Source organism: Chiloscyllium punctatum, chromosome 31 (genome assembly GCF_047496795.1).
Source record: "Chiloscyllium punctatum isolate Juve2018m chromosome 31, sChiPun1.3, whole genome shotgun sequence".
Taxonomy (NCBI): domain Eukaryota; kingdom Metazoa; phylum Chordata; class Chondrichthyes; order Orectolobiformes; family Hemiscylliidae; genus Chiloscyllium; species Chiloscyllium punctatum.
In genome coordinates this window covers 71,476,544-71,503,959 of record NC_092769.1, presented here as the reverse complement: position 1 = coordinate 71,503,959, position 27,416 = coordinate 71,476,544, and the positions used below count along the sequence as shown (strand labels likewise).

Sequence of the window (27,416 nt, the reverse complement as noted above, 5' to 3'; positions counted from 1 at the left end):
GAAACTTCTTCAGCCAACAAGGTGGTGAAACTATGGAATTCACTGCCACAGAAGGCTATAGAGGGCAGGTCACTGAGTATAGTTAAGATTGAGATAGATAGGTTCTTGATTGTCAAGGGGATCAAGGGTTACATAGAGAAAGTGGGAGTATGGGGTTGAGAAATATATCAGTCTTGATTGAATGGTGGAGCAGACTCAATGGGCTGAATGGCCTAATTTCTGCTCCTAGGTCTTATGGTCTTAAATAAAATCAAAATGCTGGAGATCTCAATTTAAAATATAAAGATTATTGGGGAAACTCAGCAGTTCTGGTGGCATGCAGGAGTCCTTGAGGATTGGTGCTATGAGGGAGTTTCGATTTTTGGGTTGATTTCTCTGAGGTAAGACAAGCCCAGAGAATGTCCTCAGCTAATACAAGGGCAGAGTAACATTGGAAGCCAGTGTCAAGGGGCCCAATTGCCTTTGAAAGGCAATTGGGATTGGCTCTGGGCTCAGAGTCGGGGATAAATAAATAGCTCCACAGAGGCCACGGTCCATCACCAAGTCACCTTTTATTTACACACGCAAAGTCCTTGACACTGGTCTGGTTTCCTCAGAGCCAGCTCTCAGAGTGAGCAGAACCTCTGACACTGCTGTTTATATCTGTCAGCCAGGGCTCCCTGATTGGATCTGATTAACTCACATTCTATGAGGTCCACCTGGCTGACCTCATTACAACCACTACAAATACCACTCACCATCCCAATGGATGAACCAGTCTGTCCCACTGCTGCATGAGGAGGAAAATGGGCTCAGTTACAAAAGCATGACCAATTGACCTATCACCCCAACAACCTTTCTACCTCGAACCTAGGGAGTGCTGGACATAGGCAGAGCAAACACCAGAGCGGGTGAGGGTGCTGGGTGCAGGTACAAAAGGCAAAGGTAGAGAATGCATTGACCAACTCACGTTGCGAAGACCCAGCTCTTGTCTTTGCTGAAGCAGACCTCTGATAGAGGGAGACAATTGGATTCCGTGAAAGACAGGAAGCAATATTCTGAAAAATAAACCATAAGGTGGTCATTTCAACGAGGGACCAGCAGCAGAAATGATATCGTCTTCTGATTGTCGGTCCTGCTAACACACAGTAGTTCCGTTATTGTGCAACCCCGTGTTATCAGAATAGCAGCACCATTTAATCAATGGGGCTGGAATGACCAATATGACCAATACATGCTTTAAAAGATCGCGCTTTCGGAACAGTGTCCCTGACTCGTCAATCGTGTTATAGTGAATCTGCGTTAACGAAACACGCGCGCTACAGCAGAAGGACCTGTACTCGGAGTAAAGTAATACACTGTGAGCAGGTCAAAAATCAGACTGAGGAACTCTGAAAATGTCATCACGCTGTCTTTGGTTTGGCACAGAACAAGACTCCAATCGTCACAATCGCCCGATCGAACTGGAAGGCAATGACTATCCTGTCCCCTTAACGTGTCTCATTAGATCACCTTCACAACCTCCTGCTACGAAAATCACATTCGCAACTGTTCCTTACATTCTCTCAAGCTTTCTGCCCAACTCTCCCTACCTAGTCTCACAAGTGGAGGAAATCGGAGCAGAGATTGCCCATTCATGCCGTCGAACCTGCTCAATCATTCGATAAGGTTGTGGCATAACTGGTTGCAACCTCAATGCTACTCACCTGTCCGCCATCACTTGGTGTGTATATCCTCCTGGTTCCTGACTGGACTTAGTGATCACTCTCTTTGGCTGGATGAATACATTGAAGGGGGATCTCTGGCATTGACCCAGCTCCAGAGCTTGATACACCTTAGAGCTGGGATACAGAAGCCAAGATTGGCAGGGACACTCGGACACAGGAGAAGTGGCAGTCGACTGATTGATGGGAAATGACTTTTGGGAATCTTTGAGTAGACAGCCAAGAGGTGAGAATGTCACTGGACTAGTAATTCAGAGAACCAGGTTAATGCTCTAGGGGTCATGGGTTCAAATCACACCATAAATTCAACTCCTTGAGAAATCTGGAATTGAAAGCTGGTCTCAGTCAGAGTGATCATGAAACTATCACTGATTGTTGTGAACTCCCATCACTTCAGCGAAGGAATTCTGTTCCTCACAGATTAGTTACAATGGGCACCTCAAGGCGCTGGAGCAGCATCACCGACGCTGCCTGCACAAGATCCCGCAAATCCACTGGGAAGACAGAGACGCCAACACCAATGTCCCGACTAAGCCAATGTCCTCAGCATCGAGGCACTGAACCCCTTGATCAGCTGTGATGGGGCTAGGCACGTCGTCCACATGCCCGACACAACACTCCCCAAGCAGGTTCTCTATCCCCAGCTCCGAAACGGCTCCAGGGTGGGAGAGAGGTGGTGCTTCAGGGATACCCTCAAAGGCCTCACCGGGGAAGTGCAACATTCCCACGGACACCTGGGAATCACTGGCCCAAGACTGTCCAAAGTGGGGGTGCAGCATCCGGGAAGGCGTCGAGCTCCTCGGAGACTTTCCGTCAGGGAAAAAGCAGAAGCTGGGCAGAAACAGCGTAAGGGGTGCACTGCCATGCCAACGGCCCACCCACCCCTTCCCGCGACCACCTTCTGCCCCAAGTGTAACAGAGCCTGTGGTAGCCCCCTCGGTCTGTACAGCCGCCTATGGACTCACCCTGAGTGCGGGAGAGAGTCATCCTGGTCTGTGAGGGACCGCCAATGACGATGGTGATGATGATGATGACAGAGCATAAAGAGGCTGATCAGGTCTCCCTATGAAGGTCTTTTGCCCGAAACGTCGACTCTCCTGCTCCTCGGATGCTGCCTGACCAGCTGTGCTTTTCCAGCACCACACTTTTTGACTCTGACTCTCCAGCATCCGCAGTCCTCACTGTCTCCTGTTCAGGCCCTCAGGTCTATTCTAGCTCTCCCGAGGTGCATCCCACCCAATGCTGATCTCCTGCTTCGGCACTGCACATCCTTCCTTTACCAATGACCATCTTTTACGCCCCGAGTGAAACTACCTCCAGCAAACTCTCACGTTGTTTACCTCAGCCCTGAGCCACTTGCTGTGTGAGTGAGAAGTTCCTGGCAACACAATATTTTAACATTCATTCTCAGATAGAGTCATACAGTCATAGAGATGTATAGCATGGAAACAGACCCTTTGGTCCAACCCGTCCATGCCGACCAGATATCCCAACCCAATCTAGTCCCCCCTGCCAGCACCCGGCCCATATCCCTCCAAACCCTTCCTATTCATATACCCATCCAAATGCCTCTTAAATGTTGCAATTGTACCAGCCTCCACCATATCCTCTGGCAGCTCATTCCATACACGTACCACCCTCTGAGTGAAAAAGTTGCCCCTTAGGTCTTTTTTATAACTTTCCCTCTCACCATAAACCTATGCCCTCTAGTTCTGGGCTCCCCGATCCCAGCATAAAGACTTTGCCCATTTACCCTTATCATGACCCTCATAATTTTGTAAACCTCTATAAGGTCACCCCTCAGCCTCCGACGCTCTGTGCAAAACAGCCCCAGCCTGTTCAGCCTCTCCCTATAGCTCAAATCCTCTGGCAGCTCATTCCGTACCCAACCACCCTCTGTGTGAAAACGTTGCCCCTTAGGTCTCTTTTATATCTTTCCCCTCTCACCCTAAACCTATGCCCTCTAGTTCTGGACTCCCCGACCCCAGGAAAAAGACTTTGCCTATTTACCCTATCCATGCCCCTCATAATTTTGTAACCCTCTATAAGGTCACCCCTCAGCCTCCGACGCTCCAGGGAAAACAGCCCCAGCCTGTTCAGCCTCTCCCTGTAGCTCAAACCCTCCAACCCTGGCAACATCCTTGTAAATCTTTTCTGAACCCTTTCAAGTTTCACAACTTCTTTCCGATAGGAAGGAGACCAGAATTGCATGCAATATTCCAACAGGGGCCTAACCAATGTCCTGTACAGCTGCAACATGACCTCCCAACTCCTGTACTCAATACTCTGACCAATAAAGGAAAGCATACCAAACACCTTCTTCACTATCCTATCTCCCTGCGACTCCACTTTCAAGGAGCTATGAACCTGCACTCCAAGGTCTCTTTGTTCAGCAACACTCCTAGGACCTTACCATTCAGTGTATAAGTGCTGCTAAGATTTGCTTTCCCAAAATGCAGCACCCCACATTTATCTAAATTAAACTCCATCTGCCACGTCTCAGCTCATTGGCCCATCTGGTCAAGAACCCGATGTAAGCTGAGGTAACCTTCTTTGATGTCCACTACACCTCCAATTTTGGTGTCATCAGCAAACTTACCAACTATACCTCTTATGCTCACATTCCACTCTCTCCACCAGCAACGCTCAGTCGCAGCAGTGTGTACCATCTACAAGATGTACTGCAACACCTCACCAAGGTTCCTTCGCCAATGGCTTGCAAGTCCCAACATGACCACTTGCAAGTTCCCCTCTGGGCCACACATCCCCATCCTGACTCAGAGGCATATTGCCGTTCACTGTCACTGGGTCAATCCCTGACATTGATGTGAGGTGTGCCTACTGCACGTGGACTGCAGTGGCTCAAGAAGGCAGCTCACCACCAGCTTCTGCAGGGCAAGGAGGGAAAACGCTGCATTTTGGAAAAGCAAATCTTAGCAGGACTTATACACTTAATGGTAAGGTCCTAGGGAGTGTTGATAGAACAAAGAGACCTTGGAGTGCAGGTTCATAGCTCCTTGAAAGTGGAGTCGCAGGTAGATAGGATAGTGAAGAAGGTGTTTGGTATGCTTTCCTTTATTGGTCAGAGTATTGAGTACAGGAGTTGGGAGGTCATATTGCAGCTGTACAGGACATTGGTTAGGCCACTGTTGGAATATTGCGTGCAATTCTGGTCTCCCTGCTATAGGAAGGATGTTGTGAAACCTGAGTGGGAAAGGAGACACTGTGCCCTTCCTTACCAGGGCATCCAGAAACGGTGCTGATTGGATTTCTCAATGACCTGGAGGCCTTGAAGCCTGGTAATGGGTTTCTGTACCACCCAGCTGATCAGGAAAGAATAACTGTCATTACTGAAGTCATAACTGAAAAACAGCAAAAGTGAGGACTGCAGATGCTGGAGATTAGAGTCAAGAGAGTGGTGCTAGAAAAGCGCAGATGGTCAGCTAGCATCCGGGGAGCAGGAAAATCAAAGTTTCTAGCAAAAGCCCTTCATCAGGAATGAGGCTGGGAGCCTCGGGGATGGAAAGATAGATGGGCAGGGTGGGTGGGTGGGGGGAGATAGCTGAGAGTGCAATGGGTGGATGGAGGTGGGGTAAAGGTGATAGGTCGGAGGGGAGATGTGGGGGCAAGGGGAAATGAGAGAAAGTTAAAGTGTTCAGCCACGGTGCGGTGAGGTTAATCAGGTCCAGATCCTTCAGAAGGGAAGCTCGTAAATTCTTCTGTCCACCAAGAATGGTGAAGGCTTCACCAATCTATAATCATTGGGCACAGTCTCGGAATAAAGGGGCGCCTGAGATGAGGAGGAATTTCTTACCTCAGAGGGTTGTGAGTCTTCGGATCTCCTCGCCTCGGAGACATATGGGGTCATTGGCTGTATTCAAGACTGAGATAGATAGGTTCTTGATCAATCGGAGAATCGAGGGAAAGGGCAGGAAAGTGGCTGTGAGGGATGTTGGATCAGCCATGATTCCATGGAATAGTGGAGCAGGCTCGAAGGGCCAAATGGCCTCCTCCTGTTCCTTATGGTCTTAAAAGGGACCCCCTCCTGTCCCCAACTTATACAGAGTATGACTTGCTGCTGTGGTGCAAGGATAACAATTTCTCTCTCCCTCAATGTTGGCAAACAAAAGAAGTGGGCGGCACGGTGGCACAGTAGTTAGCACTGCTGCCTCACAGCGCCAGAGACCCGGGTTCAATTCCCGCCTCAGGCGACTGACTGTGTGGAGTTTGCACATTCTCCCCGTGTCTGCGTGGGTTTCCTCCGGGTGCTCCGGTTTCCTCCCACAGTCCAAAGATGTGCAAGTCAGGTGAATTGGCCATGCTAAATTGCCCGTAGTGTTAGGTTAGGGGTATGGGTGGGTTGCGCTTCGGCGGGTCGGTGTGAACTTGTTGGGCTGAAGGGCCTGTTTCCTCACTGTAAGTAATCTAATCTAATCGTCATTCTCATTTACATAATTGGAACTGAGGCAGGGAGGATCGAGAGCATTAAACTCCTCTGAGAGACCATAACCGACAACCTGTCCTGGACTTTCCACGTAGATGCAACAGTCAATTGCACACAACAACGCTTCTTCTTCCTCAGGCAGCTCAGGAAATTCGACATTTTCCACAAGGACCCTCACCAACATTGACAGATGCACCAGAGAAAGCATACTATCTGGTTGCGGAATGACCTGGAACACAAATGCTATGCCCAGGACCATAAGAAGCTATAGAAAGTCGTGTGCACAGCCCAGACCCTCACGGAAGTGAACTCCCCATCCATGGACTCCATTTACACTTCTCGTTGCTGTGAAAAAGGCTGCCGACACCACCGAAGATCCCTCCCACCCCGACAATGCTCTCCTACAACCTCATCCACCAGGCAGAAGACACAGAAGCTTGAACACACGCACCAGCAGGTTCAAGAACAGCTTCTTAGCTGCCGTAAAAGACTAACGAATGGACTGTCTAACTTCAAATAATGCAGATCTTTCTAATGTTGATCTGTCTTTGCACGCCTCCCATGCAGTGTAACCTGTCCGCCTCGTTCTGTCTAAGCACCCTATCATCTGTATGTCCTTGTTTGCTATGATCTACCTGTCCTGTTCGTAAAACAAACTTTGCACTGTACTTAGGTACATGTGACTACAATAAATCAAATCAAATCAAATCAGAGATATCCCAGTCTGCTGTGCTCTGCCTTGGACAGTGACACATATCCATGTATCTGGGATTGTAAATCGAGTTCTTTCTTTCCTTCTTATTCTTATGCTGGGCTTCTATTTATTTTTCTTTCCATTTTGGATCAAATACATAAATACAGAGGAGCCTCAATTATCCGACGACCGCGGTCGGGGGGAATTGTGTTCGGTTAATTGAATGCTGGATAATCGACGCTGGATAACATAGGTAGCCATGCATCAGGACCTTGCAATTTTGTTCGGATGATCCGAAGTTCCGTTAATTGAATACCGGATAATCGAGGTTCCTCTGCATCGGTACCTAGGTATCTAAGAGGGCACCATAAATGGGGACATTGGGGACAGTGGCTCAGTGGTTAGCGCTGCTGCCTCACAGCACCAGGGTCCCAGGTTCGATTCCAGCCTCAGGCGACTGTCTGTGTGGAGTTTGCACATTCTCCCAGTGTCTGCGTGGGTTTCCTCCAAAGATGTGCAGGCCAGGTGAATTGCCCATAGTGTTAGGTGCATTAGTCAGAGGGAAATGTGTCTGGGCGGGTTACTCTTCGGAGGGTCGGTGTGGACTGGTTGGGCTGAAGAGCCTGTTTCCACAGTATAGGGAATCTAATCTAGTCCAAACCTTTCACTGCACTCATTCGAGTGACAATAAAATTGTTCAATTCAAAAGTTGCAAAGGAAAAGAAATAAGCAGCCAGGGTTCCCACTCCTGTGTTAAAACTCATTTGGAGTGTGGTGGTAGTGGCTAGTCATTGGGTGAGGCCAATATCAACACAATGCTCTCCAAAGTGGCACACCCCTGCCAGGCCCTGATGATGTGCCCGAGAGTGAACAGCACCCACGAGGCGCAAGCAGGAGGTGGGGTCTACCTTTACACTGAGGTCTACCTTTACACTTACCACTGTCACCAGTCGTAAGCATCCAGACATTGGTCAGAACACCCTCCCGTGGTTCAGAGGAGCCACCAAGATATATCTGAGAGAGGAACGTGGCATTAGAGGGAACTGCGATGCGTTGGAATGGAGTACGGAGAGCAGACTTCACACAGGTCTTGTTCTGAGGGTAGAACTGGTACCGGATGGACTGCAAGCAGAGAAAACGAGAGAGACCAGTTACACAAGGGAACTTTACTTTGCAAACCCGGATGTGCAGAGCAGGAGACCCAGGCAAGGAGCTCGGTGTGCCTCATGGAAAATACCCCATTCATTGAACTCAAAATCTCACACATGCATTTGTCGCGAGAATGCTAATTCACTCAGCGCACCTTGATTGACGATTTACCAAACATTTTCGACTTCAGAAACCACGATAGAACTCAGCATCTAGTGGGATTCCTTGGGCGCTAATGGCTACATTTCAGAACAACAATGACACAGGGGGCTGTAGGATCGCTTGTAGAATTGTTCACAGAGATTTTAAACAAAATGTAGATGGAATGGGATTAGAAAATGGGTCATTATTGGGCCTATGCTGTATCTGTCCTGGGAAATGTTTGATGGGACAGTGTCGAAGGAGCTTTGCTTGCAGTCCAGAAGAGCAGAAGGAGGTTTACTCTGTATCTAACCCCGTGCTGTCCCTGTCCTGGGGAGTGTTTGATAGGGACAGTGTAGAGAGAGCTTTACTCTGTATCTAACCCTGTGCTGAACCTGTCCTGGGGAGTGTTTGATGGGGGAACAGTGCAGAGAGAACTTTACTCTGCAGCTAACCCCATGCTGTCCCTGTCCTGGGGAGTGTTTGATGGGGGTCAGTGTAGAGGGGGCTTTACTCTGTATCTAACCCCGTGCTGTCCCTGTCCTGGGGGCGTTTGATGGGGGACAGTGTAGAGGCAGCTTTACTCTGTATCTAACCCCTTGCTGTCCCTGTCCTGGGCAGTGTTTGATGGGGGACAGTGGAGAGGGAGCTTTACTCTGTATCTAACCCCTTGCTGTCCCTGTCCTGGGCAGTGTTTGATGGGGGACAGTGTAGAGGGAGCTTTACTCTGTATCTAACCCCGTGCTGTCCCTGTCCTGGGCAGTGTTTGATGGGGGTCAGTGTAGAGGGGGCTTTACTCTGTATCTAACCCCGTGCTGTCCCTGTCCTGGGGGCGTTTGATGGGGGACAGTGTAGAGGAAGCTTTACTCTGTATCTAACCCCTTGCTGTCCCTGTCCTGGGCAGTGTTTGATGGGGGACAGTGTAGAGGGAGCTTTACTCTGTATCTAACCCCTTGCTGTCCCTGTCCTGGGCAGTGTTTGATGGGGGACAGTGTAGAGGGAGCTTTACTCTGTATCTAACCCCGTGCTGTCCCTGTCCTGGGCAGTGTTTGATGGGGGACAGTGTAGAGGGGGCTTTACTCTGTATCTAACCCCGTGCTGTCCCTGTCCTGGGCAGTGTTTGATGGGGGACAGTGTAGAGCGAGCTTTACTCTGTATCTAACCCCGTGCTGTCCCTGTCCTGGGCAGTGTTTGATGGGGGACAGTGTAGAGGGAGCTTTACTCTGTATCTAACCCCGTGCTGTCCCTGTCCTGGGCAGTGTTTGATGGGGGACAGTGTAGAGGGAGCTTTACTCTGTATCTAACCCCATGCTGTCCCTGTCCTGGGCAGTGTTTGATGTGGACAGTTTTACATATTTCTACCCTGGAGTGGGGAGCTTGTTGTCTGAATCACTAGTGGCAATCATTCCAGTACTTATTTCCCTCAGCATGGAACAAAGCTGAAGCAGGCCTTCCTTTTCTGGTGCACGATTGACAAAATTCCAGAGGCAGTCACTTTAATGGGTCAAGATTTGGGAGACAGGGGGATCTTGTGCTTTCCAAGTTGAATTTCAGGCTCTCATAAGCTCAATGAACCCACCTGCTGGAATAGCATGATGTCCATCACAGCCAGCTTTTTGCCAGATGCATCCCACATGCTTCTGTACAGATATATCCTCTTTTGAACAGCATCATAGGAAAATGTTTCCTCTTCTCCAAAGGTTCTCTTCAGGTCACCCTTTGAGAAAAGATTGACAAAGATGATACCATGACTGAGAGGTTATACATAGAACACAGAACAGGAACGGGCAGTTTGCCCCACAATGTTGTGCTGAATGTGACACCAAATTCAACTAGTCCCTTCTGCCTGCCCTTGGTCCGTATCCCTCCATTCCTTGCATATTCATATGCTTATCGGAAAGCCCCTTGTACGCCCCAGTCATATCTGCCTCCACCACCACTCCCTGGCACCCCGTTCCACACTCCTACCTCTCTCAGTGGAAAAACGTACCCCTCACATCTCCTTTGAACTTTCCCCATCTCACCTGAAACATGTGCCCCCCCACTGGATGAGACATTTCAACTCTGGGAAAAATATTCTGACCGTCAACCCTATATCGATGCATCTCATAAGTTTAGAGACTTCCATCAAGACTCCCCTCAGCCTCCGCTGCTCCAGAGAAAACAGCCCGAGTTTTTCCAGCCTCCTCTTACAGCTCATACCCTCTAATCCAGGCAGCATCCTGGATTAAAACCTCTTCTGCACCCTCTCTAAAGCCTCCACATCCTTCCTGTAATGTAGTGACCGGAATTGAACACAAGTATGGCCTAATCAAAGTCTTATGAAGTTCCAAGTTGACATCCTGACTCTTGTACTCACTTCCACAACTGATAAAGGCAAGCATGCCATACTCCTTCTTTACCACCCTGTCTACTTGCCCAGCCACTTTCAGGGAGTTATGGACTTGAACCTCAAGATACCCATCAGGGAAGGTCACACAGGCTGAGAGCTCTTTGCCTGCACAGAGGTCTTGACAATTAGAATGGAGTTTGATAGCTCTGACATAGAGAAATTCATTTCTGTTTCAAGGCGAGGCCAGACTATGGCATTACATTAATATTATTTCATTAACAAACAGGACTAGTTCAGTTTAGGATACTTGGTCAGCACAGACAAGTTGGACTGAAGGGTCTGTTTCCATGCTGTATGAGTAGGGGACAGTTGCTGGATAACTGCAATCAAGAATTTAGGGACAGGTGAGATAGAATACACAGTCGCTTGAGATGAATCACAAGGTTGAACTTCCTTATTCACTCTTGGCCTTTGAGCAGTGCTGACTAAACTAGAGTTTATTCCTAATTGCCCTTAAGGAGCCTGCCTCCTTATAGAGTGATAAGTCCATTCCGACCATTATCCCAAACTGAACTAGTCCCACCTGCCTGCTCCTGGCCCATATCCCTCCAAACCCTTTCCTATTCATGACCTTATCCAAATGCCTTTTAAACATTGTCACTGTACCCACAATCCACCACTTCCTCAGGAAGTTCATTCCACACACGAACCACCCTCTGTGTAAAGAAACTGCCTCTCGTGTCTTTTTAAAATCTCTCTCCTCTCACCTTAAAAATGTGTCCCCTAGGCTTGAAATCCTCCCACCTAGGGAGAAGACAACTGCCAATAACTCTACTTATACCTTTCATCATTTTATAAACTTCTATCAGGTCGCATCTCAACCACTTACACTCGAGTGGAAAACTATCCAGCCTCTCTTTATAACTCAAACCTTTCATACCTGGCAACATCCTGGTAAATCTCTTCTGAACCTTCTCCATCTTAATAATATCCTTCCTATAACTGGGCGGACTGGAACTGGACATGCTATTCTTGAACTGTTCCAATCCATGTTGGTGTAGGTGTAGCCACAGTGATAGAGGGGAAGTTGGATATCCACAAGCCAGAAAGGTAGAGAAGAATTACGCTGCTGGGGTGAGATGAGGAGATGTAGAGATTTCTGCGGAGCATAAACATTTTGTGGCCCTGTAGCTGTGTAATGTTATATAACAGGACAGGGGTCTGCTGGGATGGGATGTGGTTTGTTCAGGATGAAGCAGCTAAACTGCAATGAGTTTATGGAATATTCATGCGATCCATCCAACACCAACCATAATCCCCTACTTTCCACCTTGGCAGCCATGACTAGAACAATCCAGCCTCCTTCATTCCACACCCACAAGCTCTACCATCTGGAAGGACAAGAACAGCGAATCTGTTGGGAACATCACTGCCTGTTTGTTGCCCTCTGAACCACAATCCATCCCAAATTGCCCGTGCCCAGTTTCTATCCCTCTGTTTGCCTCCCATTCACATGCCTATTGAGATAGGAGTAAAATGTTGCGAATGTGTCTGCATCCACCAATTCCAGTGGCAGTGCGTTTCAGACACCCACCAGCCTCCATGGGGAAGATGTTTCCCTGCACTTCTCCTCTAAACTTTCCTTACCTTACCTTGAACTTGCAACCTCTTGTAGTCGACCTTTCCACCCTGCAGATAAAGCCCCTGAATATCCAGCTCATCTATTCCCCTCGTAATTTTTCCGAGCTCCATCAGGTCACCCCCACAGCTTCCATCTTACCAGAGAAAACCATGAGTTTATCCAACCTCTTCCCCATAACTAAAACCCTCCAGACCAGGCAATATCCTGGTAATCCTTCTCTGCACCCTCTGCAAAAGCTTCCATGTCCTCCTGGTAGTGTGGTGACCAGAACTGCACGCAATATTCCAAATGGGGCCTGTAACATTTAATCCAGGGATCACCGCTGGGTTATTTGATGTTTGAAACCTGTGTTTAGGCAAAGTTAGACTCTTTGATTGTAAGTTCTGTTTAATAGTTTCTCCCAGATCTCAGGATTCAAGTTACTGTCATAAATTGAGCCAAGAGTTGAAAACTTTCACGGGGAAGACTTGGGTCTCTGATGTTGACAGTGATAACCAAATAGAAGGCACTTCCCCCACTCTAACAGTAGCTGAATCTCTCTGCAACAGTGTATAGAAAGGACACCCAACAGTACAGAAATGGAAAGATAGGTAACCAACAAGACTCAGTCAATTTGGCATGTCCATAAAGACTGTTACCAATTTTCATTGATGCACCATCGAAAGCATCCTATCCAGATGCATCACAGCTTGGTACGGCAACTGCTCTACCCAGAACTGTAAGAAACTACTGTTGGTTGTGAACACAGCCCAGAACATAACCTAAGCCAACCTTGACTCCATCCAGACTTCCCACTGCCTCGGGAAGGCAGCCGACATCATCAGAGACCCCTCTGACATCATCAGAGACCCCTCTGACATCATCAGAGACCCCTCTGACATCATCACAGACTCCTCTGACATCATCAGAGACCCCTCCCGCCCGGGTTATAATCTCTCCCACCCTCTTCCATCAGGCAGGAGGGACAAAAGCTTAATCACACGGACCGACAGATTCAAGAACAGCTTCTTCCCCGCTGTTACCAGACTCCTGAACAGACCCTCTCAAATTTCAAATCTCATGTTGGTCTCACGTCCACCTTCTCTGCAGCTGTAACATTGTATTCCTCGCTCTGTTCTATCACCCCGATGCACTTCGTAAGGTATGATCTGCTTGTACTGAATGCAAAACAAAACTTGTCACTGTCCCTAGGTACACGTGACAATAATAAATCACATCAAAATAAAAGATGGGGTTTGAGCAAAATTGGCACATATGCTCTCTGCAAAACGCAGGCAATATGCAGACTTGATTAGGCCACAACACAATGGTGCTAATGAAGTCCTCTGTACTCAAGCAAGTGCTAATCAACAAAAATAAGACATAGTAGGGACAGAGACAAAGGCTGTGTTTGCATTTTTATCCTTCCCTGGTAGAGAATAGAGGAAGGAATCCAAATGATCAAAGATTAACCCCCCCCCCCCCCAGAACGGAACACCAAAGTGATTTCCGATGATTAAGGATTGCACTCTGATCGGAGGGCTCAACAGGATTTTCTGGAAGTCTGTCTGAAAGGTCTATAACCCTGGATTTAGCCTCGGAAAAGCATTAGAAGCATTACCACAGAGGGGCTACACCCAAGGTGGAGGGACTTTGCCTAGAAAGATTCACTTCTGCAGGAGAAGACAGAGAGAGACTACTGAACCTCGCGAGGTTTCACCAGCCCATCTCATGTTCAAGTGTACACAGGAAGCATACCTGGGGAGTCTCAGGAAAATAAAGAGAATACTATCGTTAAATATTGTTCATTTTTACTATTTGTTCTATAAAGGTTGTGACTGTTTTACCAATTTTCTGCCTTGTGACTTGTTTATTGTTCTCCATACCTCAAGATACCTGGGTAAATGCGTTTAAGTGATCTATTGGTCAAGGTGTTCGGACATGTGTGCTTTGGCCACAGGCTACAGTAGCTTGTCCCCACAGACCCCTTCACCCGCCTCTGACACTCTCCCTCCACCTTGACTGCTCCCTCTGACACCTGACCCGTTCATCGAGAACTATCAACATGACACTGGTCGCCTCAATTTCTCTGCCCCCTCACCCATTCCAACCTATCTTCCCGTGAACTGACTGCACGCCGTGCTCTCAGATCCAACCCTGACTTTGTCATCAAGCCTGTTGTCAAGGGTGGGGCACTGGTCCACTCCTCTTTCACTCCCAGCCAGACCTCCACAGCCCCATGGCACCTTCTCTTGCAACTTCAGATTTATCTCCTCAATCCTCAGTATCCAAGGGCTCAAACATACCTTCCAGGCGAAGCAGTGCTTTACCTGCATTTCTCACAATCGAGTATACTGCGTTTGCTGCTCACAAAGTGGTGTCCTCTACATTGGGGAAACAAAGCAAAGACGAAGTGACCGCATTGCAGAACACCCATGTTCTGCCCACAAAAAAGTCCCTGAGCTTCCAGCTGCCTGCCACTTCAACACACTATTGTGTCCCCTGGCCAATAGCTCTGTCTCGGGCTTGCTGCCGTGCTCCAGTGAGCTCAGTGTAAGCTGAAAGAACAGCATCTCATTCTCCACTTGGCTCCGCCAGCAGCCTTCTGGACTCAATTTCGGGGTTCATCAGTTTTAGGGTTTACTCCAACCCCCAACACACCAGGCCTTGTCATCACATGGTCTGCTATTACACACAACGCAGTGCCACTCACTAATAGCCCCATTCATTCTCCCAGACTGACTTTAGCCACTCCTTTGTCTGTTTGAGGTACACCTTACCCCCCCCCACCCCAGCATCTCCTGTATAAATATCAAGCTTTTCCTAACTACCAACAGTTCTGAGGAAGGGTGACTCTATCTTCAATCTCCCAGAGTTTCAGTGCGTGGCGAGAAGGTTCATTGAGGAATTTGTTGACTCTTACCAGCAGATCACAGCAGTTATGTGGTTAAATAGCGACCTCTAAAGGATCTGTGTTGTTCGGCTTAAACGAGTTTTTTAAATGATTTCTCAAAACAATCGCAATCCATACACGAACCATCTTTATTTGTGAAGCAGTTGCCCCTCAGGTCCTTTTTAAATTTTTCCTCTCTCACCTTACACCTATGCCTTCTGGTTTTGGACTCCCCTATTCTGGGCAAAAGACCTTGGCTATTCATCTTACTTAAACTAACTAGTCCCATTTGCCTGCATTTGGCCCATATCCCTCTAAACCTTTCCTATTCATGTACTTGTCCAATTGTCTCTTAACCGTTGCAATTGTCATCCTTCAATCTCCTACGCTCCAGAGGAAAAAAGTCACAGCCTTTCCTTTAACTCAAACCCTCCAGTCCCAGGAACATCCTTGTAAATCTTTTCTGCACTCTTTCCAATTTAATAATATCCTTCCCATAGGAGGGAGACCAGAACTGCATGCAGTCCTCCAAATGTGGCCTCATCAACATCCTGTACAGCCGCAATGTGACATCCCAAATCCTGTACTCAATGCTCTGACCAATGAAGGCAAGCGTGCTAAATGACATCTTTACTAACCTGCCTACCTGTGACACCACTTTCAGGAAACAATGTACCTGCACCCCAAGGTCTCTCTGTTTGACAACACTCCCCAAGACCCTACCACTAACTGTAAGTCTTACCAAAATGCAACACCTCGCATTTAACTAAATTAAACTCCATCTGCAACACCTCGGCCCTAGCTGATCAAGATCCTGTTGTAATCTTCGATAATCTTCTTCACTGTCCACTGTACCACCAACTTTGGTGATATCCACAAATGTACTAACCGTGTTTCCTCTATTATCCTCCAAATTGTTTATATGAATGATTATACGTGGTTATATAAATTAATACTGCTGGTTACAAGCCTCCAGTCTGAACAACAACCCTCTACCACCACCCTCTATCTCCTACTGGCAAGCCAATTTTGTATCCAATGTGATCTAACTTTACTGACCATTCTACCCTGCGGAACCTTGTTGAAGGCCTTACTAAAGTCCATGATGGCCATGTCTACCGCTCAACCCTCATCTATCTTCTTCAAGAAACTCAATCAAGTTTGTGAGACATGATTTCCCACGCACAAAGCCATGTTGACTACCCCTAATCCATTCCTTGCCTTTCCAAAATCATGCAAATCCTATCAGAATCCCCTCCAACAGCTTACCCACCACTGACATCAGACTCAATGGTCTGTAGTTCCCTGGCTTTTTCTTGCAGCCTTTCTTAAATAAAGGCACCATATTAGCCACCCTCCAGTCTTCCAGCACCTTACCCATGGCTGGAGATAATAAAAATACCTGTGCTCGGGGGGCCTGCAATTTCTTCTCTAGCTTCCCATAATGTCCTAGGATACACTTGATCAGCTCCCAGGGATTTATCTACCTTTATGTGTTTTAAGACCTCCAGCATGTCCTCTTCGGCAACATGGACTGTCTTCAAGAAATCACTGTATTTGTATTTTATCTCCCTGAATTCACTAGCTTCCATGTCTTCCTCCACAGTAAATACTGACGCAAAATATGCATTTAGTAACTCATCCATCTCTTGCGGTTCCACACACACAAAGCCATGCTGATCTTTAAGGGAGGGCCCTATTCTCTCCCTTGTTGTTCTTTTACCCTTAATGTATTTGTAGAATCTCAATGGATTCTCCTTAACCTTATCTGCTAAATCTATCTCATATTCCCTTTTGCTGTCCTGATGTCCTGCTTAAGTATGCCCCTACTCCGTCTAGACTCCCCTAGAGGTTCACTTGGTCCCAGCTGTCATATACATCCTTCACGTTCTTGACCAGAACATCAATATCTCTAGTCATCTAGTGTTCCCTACACCTGCCCTTCACACCAACAGGTACATACGGTCTCTGAACTCTTGTTACCTCACTTTTGAAAGCTTCCCACTTGCTAATCGTCCCTTAACCTGGGAACAGTCCCCCCCAATCAACGTTTGAATGTTCCTGTCTAATAGCCTTATTCCAATTTCGAACTTTTACTTGTGGACCAGGCTTATCCTATTCCATAACGATTTTAAAATTGGTAGAATTATGCTCACAGGTCCCAACGTGCTCCCCCACTGACATCTAAGTCACTTGCCCGCCCTTATTTTGCAACAGAAGGTCAGGTTTTGCTCTGTCTTTATTGGTACATCATCAGGCTCTGCAGATATTGATACTCACGATATATCTCTGACCTTCCAAGAGATCTGGGGAAGCTATAAGAGACAAATGGAGAGAAGAAGGCAACATGTGTTTATCAGAAGGACCATTGCATACACTCATACTCTCCAGAAATTCCAGAATACAGCCTGACAGGTCTATACCAGAGTTTATGTCCAACACAAGCCTCTCTCCATTCAAATGACCTCTGCTCTCTCTCCTACTCTACTCCCCCTATCCTTTCTTCACTTTTCTCTCATGTCCCTCAAACACATCGATGTGACCCACACCATGTGGCCAGAAAACGTTGAGCCCCATCCCGCTTAGTCATTCATGATCATCTTGAGGGGCAGCACAGTGTTTATCACTGCTATCTCTCAGCACCAGGAACTCGGGTTCGATCCCACCCTCGGGCGACTGTCTGTGTGGAGTTTGCATGTTATCCCTGTGTCTGCGTGGGGTTTCCTCCGGGTGCTCCTGTTTCCTCCCACAGTCCAAAGATGTGCAGGTTAGGGTGGATTAGCCATGGTAAACTGTCCCATGGTGCCCAGGGATGTGCAGGTTAGGGTGGATTGGCCATGCTAAATTGTCCTGTAGTGCCCAGGGATGCGCAGGCTAGGTGGGTTAGCCATGGGAAATGTTATGGGGATCAGATGGGATGCTATGCAACAGATTGGTGTGGACTCAATGGGCCGAATGGCCTGCTTCCAGAGTGCAAGGGTTCTATTCTATTCGTTTTATTCTCAGAGCTCTGGCCCGATACCTGTGAATCATTTCCGTGCTTTCAGTAACAAATGACGTGGTCTGGGAACTACGCGTATAACTTCTAAATGTAGAGCAAATGAGACTCCACATTCATTTAATATTATTTTATCGTCTTTATACTTGACTCCTCCAGAGATGAGCTCCAAAATTCTGTATTTTCACATTCAAGTGATCTGGGCATTGCTGCCGAAGTCGGAATTTGTTGGTCTTCCCTAAATGCCTCCGGACTGGGCGGGTTGTGAGGTGATTTCAGAAGGGCCATGAAGAGTTGACTACATTGTTTGTCATCTGGAGTCACATGTAGGCTAGACCAGCCAAAGGGAGCAGATGTTCTTCATGTGGGTTGTTGGGGGGTGGGGGGAAGGTGAGGGGGGGTAGGTGGCGTCAGTCAATCAGCTGAGATTCTGTGATAGTTGATAATAGTTTCATGGTCCACATTTCCGAGACTGACCTTACAAGTTCTGGATGGGGTGGCTCAGTGGCTAGCACCGCTGCCTCACAGTGACAGGGACCTAGGTTTGATTCCACAATCAGGTGACTGTTTGTGTGGAGTTTGCACGTTCTCCACATGTTTGCGTGGGTTTCCTTCCCCCTCTGTTCCCCCACCACACCCCCCATCCCCACCCCTGCCCAAGTCCAAAGGTGTTTGGGTTAGGTGGATAGAACATCATAAATAGGAGCAGGAGGAGGCCATTTGGCCCGTCGAGCCTGCTCCGCCATTCAATAAGATCATGGCTGATCTTCTCGTAGCCTCCACTCCACTTACCCCCCCGCTCATCATAACCCTTAATTCCTTTACTATTCAAAGTCTATCTTTCCTTAAAAACGTTCAACGAGGTGGCCTCAATGACTTCACTGAGCAGGGAATTCCACAGGTTCACATCCCTTTGGGTGAAGAAGTTCCTCCTCAGCTCAGTCCGATATCTGCTCCCCCTTATTCTGAGACGGTGCCCCCTAGTTTCAGTTTCATCCACCAGTGGAAATAACCTCCCTGCTTCTATCGTGTCTATTTCCTTCATAATTTTATCTGTTTCTACAAGAGCCCCCTCATTTTTCTAAATTCCAATGTGTATAATCCCAGTCTACTCAACCTGTCCTCATAAGCCAACCCTCTCATCTCTGGAATCAACTGGTAAATTGCCCTGTAGCGATGGAATCCCTACAATGGAAGCAGGCCATTCAGCCCATCAAGTCCACACTGCCCCTCTGAAGAGTATCCCAACCCCTCCACCTAATCCATGCATTTCTCATGACTAATCCACCCGAACCTGCACAACCCCTGGACACTATGGAACAATTTTGCGTGGCCAATCCACCTTAACCTGCACACGTCTTTGGAACTGTCGGAGGAAACCTGAGCACCCGGAGGAAACCTCACTCAAACACGGGGAGACTGTGCAAACTCCACGCAGACAGTCACACGAGTTTGGAATTGAACCCGGGTACCTGGTGCTGTGAGGCAGTAGTGCTGCTCATTGTGTGAAGGGATGTGTAGATTAGCCACGATAAAAACAAAATGCGGGGTTACAGGGATTGGGTAGGGGATTGGATCTGTTGGGCTGCTCTTCAGAGGGATGGTGTGGACTAGATGGGCTGAATGGTCTGCTTTCACACTCAGGGATACTATGATTCGTGAACTGAATTTAACTTTCGCCCTTTAGCATGCTGGGAACTGAATCCATGGGACTCTGAACCGCCAGTCCAGAGACAATATTGTGATGTTACTGCCTCCCCACTGTCCACTCAATTCATGCACATTCCCTTTCTCCCTGTTATCTACCTCCCAAACTGAGGGAACGGGAGAGGAAAAGATGCATCAGGTGGATGAGGAGCAGTTTAGAACAGCCTCAGAGCTAGTGGCTGGTCATACACCAACAATACTCCCATTGCCAAGTGCTGCTAATGTGTATTTCTGCAGACGATGACATGAGTTCGGGGTTGGGTCTGGCTTGTATGTACATATTTGCAGATAATATTTTGGTTCATTCATCATCTTGTTTATTTCCATCACACAGGAAGGGTCAGAAAGCAATACTCCAAAGTCTTTTATTCCCCTTTTGAATGGGGGCTGCTGCAGTATCGCCTTCAGGATCCTTTTAAGACCTGGCCCCTGGGGAAAGTTTGAGAAGGTGGATGAAATTAGCTAAAGTGGCGATGGGAATTGAATCAAATGAGCTTCATTATCACAAGTACCCACGTGAGTACGGTGAGTTTACAAGGCACAAAAGGTAGCCAATGTACAGATTCTTAAGTACAAAGTCAAAGTAATCAATCTGAAAAATAAAGAAATAAACAGTTCAGAATAACAGGAACAAGGAAATGTATGGTCCTCAATGCCCTGTCCACCTGAACGTGAAACAGGCAGGGTCCTTTGGCAAGAGTAAACATACAGTCCGTCCAGTGTGGGAACACACCCATTCAGCCCACATCAACTGTTCAAAAGGGCAACCCACCCAGACCTAGCCCATCCCTGTAATTCCCAGGCTAACCGACTGAGTCTGCACACAATTTAGCACGGCCAATCCACCCTAACCTGCACATCCCTGGGCACTATGGGACAATTTAGCACGGCCAATCCACCCTAACCTGTACATCCCTGGGCACTGTGGGGCAATTTAGCACAGCCAATCCACCCTAACCTGCACATCCCTGGACACTATGGGACAATTTAGCACGGCCAATCCACCCTAACCTGTACATCCCTGGACACTATGGGGCAATTTAGCACAGCCAATCCACCCTAACCTGCACATCCCTAGACACTATGGGGCAATTTAGCATGGCCAATCCACCCTAACCTGCACGTCCCTGGGCACTATGGGACAATTTAGCACGGCCAATCCACCCTAACCTGCACATCCCTGGGCACTATGGGACAATTTAGCACGGCCAATCCACCCTAACCTGCACATCCCTAGACACTATGGGACAATTTAGCACAGCCAATCCACCCAAACCTGCACATACCTGGAAAATATGGGACAATTTAGCATGGCCAATCCACCCTAACCTGCACATCCCTGGGCACTATGGGACAATTTAGCACGGCCAATCCACCCTAAACTGTCCATCCCTGGGCACTATGGGACAATTTAGCACGGCCAATCCACCCTAACCTGCACATCCCTGGGCACTATGGGACAATTTAGCACGGCCAATCCACCCTAACCTGCACATCCCTGGGCACTATGGGACAATTTAGCACCGCCAATCCACCCTAACCTGCACATCCCTGGGCACTATGGGACAATTTAGCACGGCCAATCCACACTAACCTGCACATCTCTGGACACTATGGGACAATTTAGCACCGCCAATCCACCCTAACCTGCACATCCCTGTGCACTATGGGACAACTTAGCACGGCAATCCACCCTAACCTGCACATCCCTGGGCACTATGGGACAATTTCGCATGGCCAATCCACCCTGACCTGCACATCTTTGGACTGTGGGAGGAAACCAGGGCACCCAGAGGAAACCCCATGTAGACACAGGAGGAGAATGTGCAATCTCCTCATTGGCCAATTACCCAATGGTGGAGTCGAAACAGCAGCAACTGAGCCACATTGCCATACCACATGCCGATTTATGTCCAGGGTTTGGGGGATTGAACTGGGCCTTTTGAAGGAAAGATAGCATTTCAGGCCCAGTGACCCTTCCTCAGAACATAAACCGTTAACTCTGATTTCCCTCCACTGATGCTTCCAGACCTGCTGAGCTCTTCCAGCAATTTCTGGTTTTGTCCCCAAACTAAACTAGTCCCACCTGCCTGCACCTGGCCCATATCCCTCCAAACCCTTTCCTATTCGTGTCCTGATCAAAATGTCTTTTAAATGTTGTAACTGTACCTGTATCCACCACTTCCTCTCAGAAATTCATTCCACACACAATTTGTGGAAAACAAATTGCCCCTCATGTCATTTTTAAATCTGTCTCCTCTCACCTTAAAATTATGTCCTCTAGTCTTGACACTGTCCTTTTGAGGGAAAAGCCACCTGCCATTTGTTTTATCTATGCTCCTCAGGATTTTATAAACCTCTATAAGGTCACCTCTAAACCTCCTAGTGAAAGAGTCCTGGCTTATCGGCCTTTCTTTAGAACTCAAACCTTCCATACCCTATTCCCTTGGGTTCTGACAGGGTGAGGTGTAAGGTGTACTCACTACAAGGTTTCGGTGCACTTCCTAAAGCGCCCAGGAAGAACAAGGAGCAGATGAACAGCACGGCCGCCATCTTCCCACTGTCACCTCTCGGTATCGGAATTTCAAATCCTGCGGAGACACAGAAACGCAAAACCAGGGTTTCTTTACTTTTTTAAACATCTTTTGGAGATTAACTCCTGGTGAATCCCTGCTCCAACACCATCCCCTTGGCCCTGGAGACAGAGGCTCAGGCACTGAGAAACCCAGCTCGGGGTTCGCAGCACCACGTCTGCCTTGGATTGGGGCGTTCTCGCGCTCGTGACAGGAGCCAGAACTGGCCTCGGTAAAACCCGGGACAGAGACGGGGAGAATGAGGCAGAGTTGATCGGCCTTTCCCCCACCCCCATCACCTCAGCTGGAAAGAGCAAGCACCCGCAGTCGAATAGCTGGCTGTTGCACCTCCCCGCACCATGGATGCGTGAGGCACTGCTGGAAGGAGTCAGTATCTGCAGAAGAGGGGAGTGCGGGTGTGGGGTAAATGAATGGGGAAGCCAAGTCCCCACAGGAGTTAAACCACAGCAATATATTCTACAGCACTGGGTGGATGAGTCAATGATCAGTACTTAAACCATGAGGCCCAATCGCCAACGTGATCACAGGCTCATATAGTGACACTTACTCCATTACCCTGCCTGCCTTTACACATTGCACTGGGGCTGCCCCATCAGTAAAACACTGAGGGACCCGTCAGCATTGTCCCCTCTCTAACCAGGATCCAAAACCAAGGCTACATCAAATGGCTCAAGTGGCTCGATATTAAAGACTCGGTGTGGGAATTATTTGAACAAGGGATCAGAATTGATTTGGCGCCTTCAGCTGCGATCGTCCTGAAGGGAAATATTCTGCCTGAGGCAGTGCCCATACCTTCAGTGGGCGGTGCTGCTATTTCAGCCAATGGCTCAGATAGGGACTTGGGGTTGGACTGTTCGAGATCAGGTCCCACAGGGGAATTTCCAACATCTCAACCCAACGCTTACCTTTTGCCAGCTGCTGGAAAGCTCTTAGAAGATCGCACAACAACAACAAAGACATTTGTATGGTACCTTTCTCACAGAGGAGTGTGACAAGGACATTGTCAGAGGTAAATTACAGAGTCACAGAGCTGTACAGCACAGAAACAGACCTTCTGGTCTAACTCGTCAAACCGACCAGATATCCGAAATTAAACTAGTCCCATCTATCAGCATTTGGCCCATATCCCTCTAAACCCTTCCTATGCCTGTACAAATTCAGATTCCTTTTAAATGTTGTCATTGTACCAGCCCCCACCACTTCCTCTGGGAGCTCATTCCATACACGCACCACCCTCTGCGTGAAAAAGCTGCCCCTTAGGTCCCTTTTAAATCTTTCCTCTCTCACCTTAAATCTATGCTATCTAGTTATGAACTCTCCAACCCTGGGAAAAATATCTTGGCTATTTACTCTATCCATGCCCCTCATGACTTTATAAACCTCAAGAAGGTCACCCCTCAGCCTCCGACCCTCCAGGGAAAACAACCCCAGCCTATTCAGCCTCTCCCTACACCTCAAGCCCTCCAATCTTGGCAACGTCTTTGTAAATCTTTTCTAAACCCTTTCAAGTTTCACTGCATCCTTTTTATAGCGGGGAGAGTGAACTAAATGCAGTATTCCAAAAGTGGTCTGACCAATGTCCTGTACAGCTGCAACATGACCTCTGAACTCCCATGCACTGGCCAATAAAGGCAAGCGTACCAACCACCTTGTTCACCAACCTGCCCACCTGTGACTCCACTTTCAGGGGGAACTATGAAGCAAAAGCCCCAAGGTCTCTTTGTTTGGTGGTGAACTCCAGCTCTTTGTTTGGAGTTTACTGATGTCAGCTACAGCGACAGAGGGAGGTTACACATTGGCTGCACTGAGCCCGCGCCCTCCTTGGTTCCGCCCCCAGCCTCGGTCCATCCTTTTTGCTAAGACAATTGCTCCGATGCTATATGGCCCAGCCACCCCATGGCCTGCAGCTCCCTCCAAACTCCACTGCCTTGTATTATAAGCCAATCTCCTTTCTCACTGACCGACGTGGTCTGCCCACCTCACAGCGCTTTTAAATTCTCCCCTTCATTTTCAACTTCCCCGCTCCCCATCCCGTTACCTTGCCTCTTCCCCATCTGTGCGTCCTTCCCCCCAGCTTCGCACTTCCCCAAATCCTTTCCGTTCCTCCAGTTCCGAGCTCCTTTTTCCCACATTCCTCAATTCTACCGTTCCCCCCCCTCAGCCCCCTCAGCCTCGAAGTCCAGGAACCCTCTCTTTAAAACCCTCACTGCTCCTCATACCTGGCTGTTTGACCTGGCTTTAGCTCACCTCCTTCCTGGCCTGGACAGGAGTCACATTTTGTGAACACTCCTCCGAAACACTTTGGGACGTTTCTCCCCAATCAAACGCAAGGTACTGTTGGCTGAGGAAAAAGCTCAGTCCCTCCCCGAGCTCAGGAAAAGCCCTTCAAATAAAACTCTGCTTAACTATTTCAGGTTGGCAGTAATCCTGACAATCGCCCCACTCTGACTGAAGTTAACAAGCTGTACAATATGGAAACTTTATACAGGGCTGCCATACGCCCCCACACTCACTCGTCAATCGAACAGCTCCGATGTTGTCACACTCCTGAAGATCAACTTCAAACTATTACTCTTTATACTTCCTCATCACGGGATAAACATCAGGTGACACCGCGGTTACATAACTCAATACAAAGACAGCCAATGGACTGAAGAGATTATTCTCAAAGCAGAGCAAATACTCTTTCAGACCGTGGCTCGATGTTGAACTTTGTGTGGGGAGGTATTGGGCAATATGTTGGCCCTGGATGAAGGCAGTGAAAGTTGATATAATTCACTTCAGTGCAGTAGATTCACATCTTAACCATGTGAGGGAGTCTCAGGATTATGGACAGTAACACACCTTGTGTATCTCACACCTCTCCGGCAGAGACTGCCTTGTGAGTAGTAACATACTTACAGGGATATGTGTGAGTATTGTTAAGTTATTGTGTGACTTTCTGCCTCATTATTCGTCAGGGTTTGAGACGGAATAATTAAGAAGAAAGCAAAGTTTACCATGTTATTCTGCATCTAATTTCTTACTCACAGCATTTATTATCAATTCATACCAAATACAGCTTTTGTTGGGAATCAGGGATATATCAGGCTCTGCTCTTATCGTTACATTATTGATGAGCTATTCAGTCTGCTGCTCTTTTATATACGTCTGCTCTCTCATTCTGTTCAGTTCCACCTCCCCATGCTGTTTATACCCAGTGATGAACAGCTCTGTCACATCAAAACAGTTTTGCCAAGATGCTAACACCCTTACACAAATCCCAGAATGCTTGGAATATTGACAAATGCACAGAATTATACACACCATATTAACACAGACACACACACACACACACACACACACACACACACACACACACACACACTGTGAACATTGACACATTGCCTGGAACATTGGCACATGTACATGCCAGGTTATGAACATCTCCAATAAGAGGCATTCTAACCACCATCCCTTGACATTCAATGGTGTTACCATCACTGAATTCCCCCACTATTAACATCCTGGGGGTTATCATTGACCAGAAACTCAACTGGACTCACCACATAGAGACAGTGGCTCCAAGAGCAGGTCAGAGAGTCCCACCGCGAGTAACTTACCTCCTGACTCCCCAAAGCCTGTCCACCATTGACAAGGGACTAGGCAGGAGGACGAGGGAATGCTCCCCACTTGCCTGGATGAGTACAGTCCCAACAACACTCAAGAATCTTGACACCATCCAGGACAAAGCAGCCCTTGCTGGATTGGCACCACATCCACAAGCACCCACTCCCTCCATCACCAACGCTCAGTAGCAGCAGTGTGCACCATCTGCAAGACACACTGCAGCAACTCACCAAAGATCCTCAGATGACCACTTCCATCTGGAAGGACAAGGGCAGCAGATACATGGGAACACCACCACCTTCACGCTCCCCTCCAAACTGCTCACCATCACAATTTGGAAATATATTGCCATTCCTTCACTGTCGCTGAGTCAAAATCCTGGAATTTCCTCTGTAAGGACATTGTGGGTCAACTTACTGCAGGTGAACCGCAGCGGTTCAAGAAGGCAGCTCACCCCCACCTTCTCAAGGGGGAAACTAGGGATGGGCAATAAAAGCAGATCAACCTGCAATATCCACATCCCATGAGTGAATTTAAAAAATCCTTAGGATGCCTCACCACCTTTCCCATATCTGCAATAAGGGTAAAGTTGCCATTGTCTAACCAGGTCAAAGGGCTGCTCTCGCATTAGAGAGAGATGACTGCTGGAGGTTTAATCTGAGAGCCACCATGTTTTAGACAAGGGGAGAGGTTGAGAAGGAGAGTCCTTCATGGTGATGTCAGCTTGTGTGGGATTTGACCTCAAAATGTTGGCATCCTTGCGATCACGCCAAGTGAGCTAGACCGACCCCGTAACTGCTGTGCCAACCCACACCTACCTCAGTCCTTCCAGGAGGAAGTAGCCCATAACAGGGCAGAAAAAGCCAAGGTGCACCGTGCAGTGTTCAACTTCAGCTCCCAACCAGCTCCAAGGAGAGGATCCTGACCCTGAGTACCTCAAGCAGGAGATGGACTGAGCCCAAGCGCCTGGACTGGTAGTGTTCACTGACCTTGCCTTACTCTACTGGCCCCCCCCCCCGACTGAAGGGTGACTTTCTTAACCTCAGTGAGGACTACTCCATTTTGACTTGGAAACAGAGCCGTTTGCCTGAATGCATATAGTGTGAAAGATATTTCTTATTGGTTCCTGGGAAGTGGGCTGGGCCAGCATTTAATTGCCCGTGCCTAGATGGCCAGAGCGCAGTAAATAGTCAACCACATTGCTGTGGGTCTGGAGTCACATGTAGGCCCCAACCGGGTAAGGTCGATAGATTTCCATCCCTAAAGGCATTAGTGAACCAGATGGGCTCTTCCAACAATCAAGATCAGATTTATGGTCTTCATTAGACTCTTAATAGGATTCAAATTCTACTATCTGCCATGATAGGAATCAAACCCAGGTCCCTAAAACATTACCTAGGTCTGTGGATTAACAGTCTAGCCCCTTGAGCAGCTGATGGTGAATTGCCTTCTTGGTTTTTTTGGCAATCACCAATGGATTCATGGTCATCATTAGAGTCTGGATTCCAGATACTTCTCTCACTGAACTCAA

General features: G+C 48.0%; 1 protein-coding gene across 2 annotated transcripts in view; it reads right to left on the bottom strand.

Moving 5' to 3' along the window:
- Window positions 1-24,955, bottom strand: part of LOC140457044 (mammalian ependymin-related protein 1-like) — a 31,767-nt gene extending 6,812 nt beyond the window's left edge. The window contains exons 1-6 of one of the 2 annotated variants that reach the window (XM_072550973.1): window positions 24,790-24,955; window positions 22,166-22,273; window positions 17,258-17,292; window positions 9,711-9,848; window positions 7,780-7,963; window positions 950-1,037 (exon numbers count right to left, since the gene is read on the bottom strand). In XM_072550973.1, coding sequence (XP_072407074.1) covers window positions 950-1,037; window positions 7,780-7,963; window positions 9,711-9,848; window positions 17,258-17,292; window positions 22,166-22,235 — 515 coding nt within the window. In that variant the 5' untranslated portion in view covers window positions 22,236-22,273; window positions 24,790-24,955. Of the gene's footprint in view, window positions 1-949; window positions 1,038-7,779; window positions 7,964-9,710; window positions 9,849-17,257; window positions 17,293-22,165; window positions 22,274-23,181; window positions 23,252-24,789 lie in introns of those variants that run through there. The other variant, XM_072550972.1, reaches the window with a different exon arrangement.
- Window positions 24,956-27,416: the final 2,461 nt, after the last annotated feature.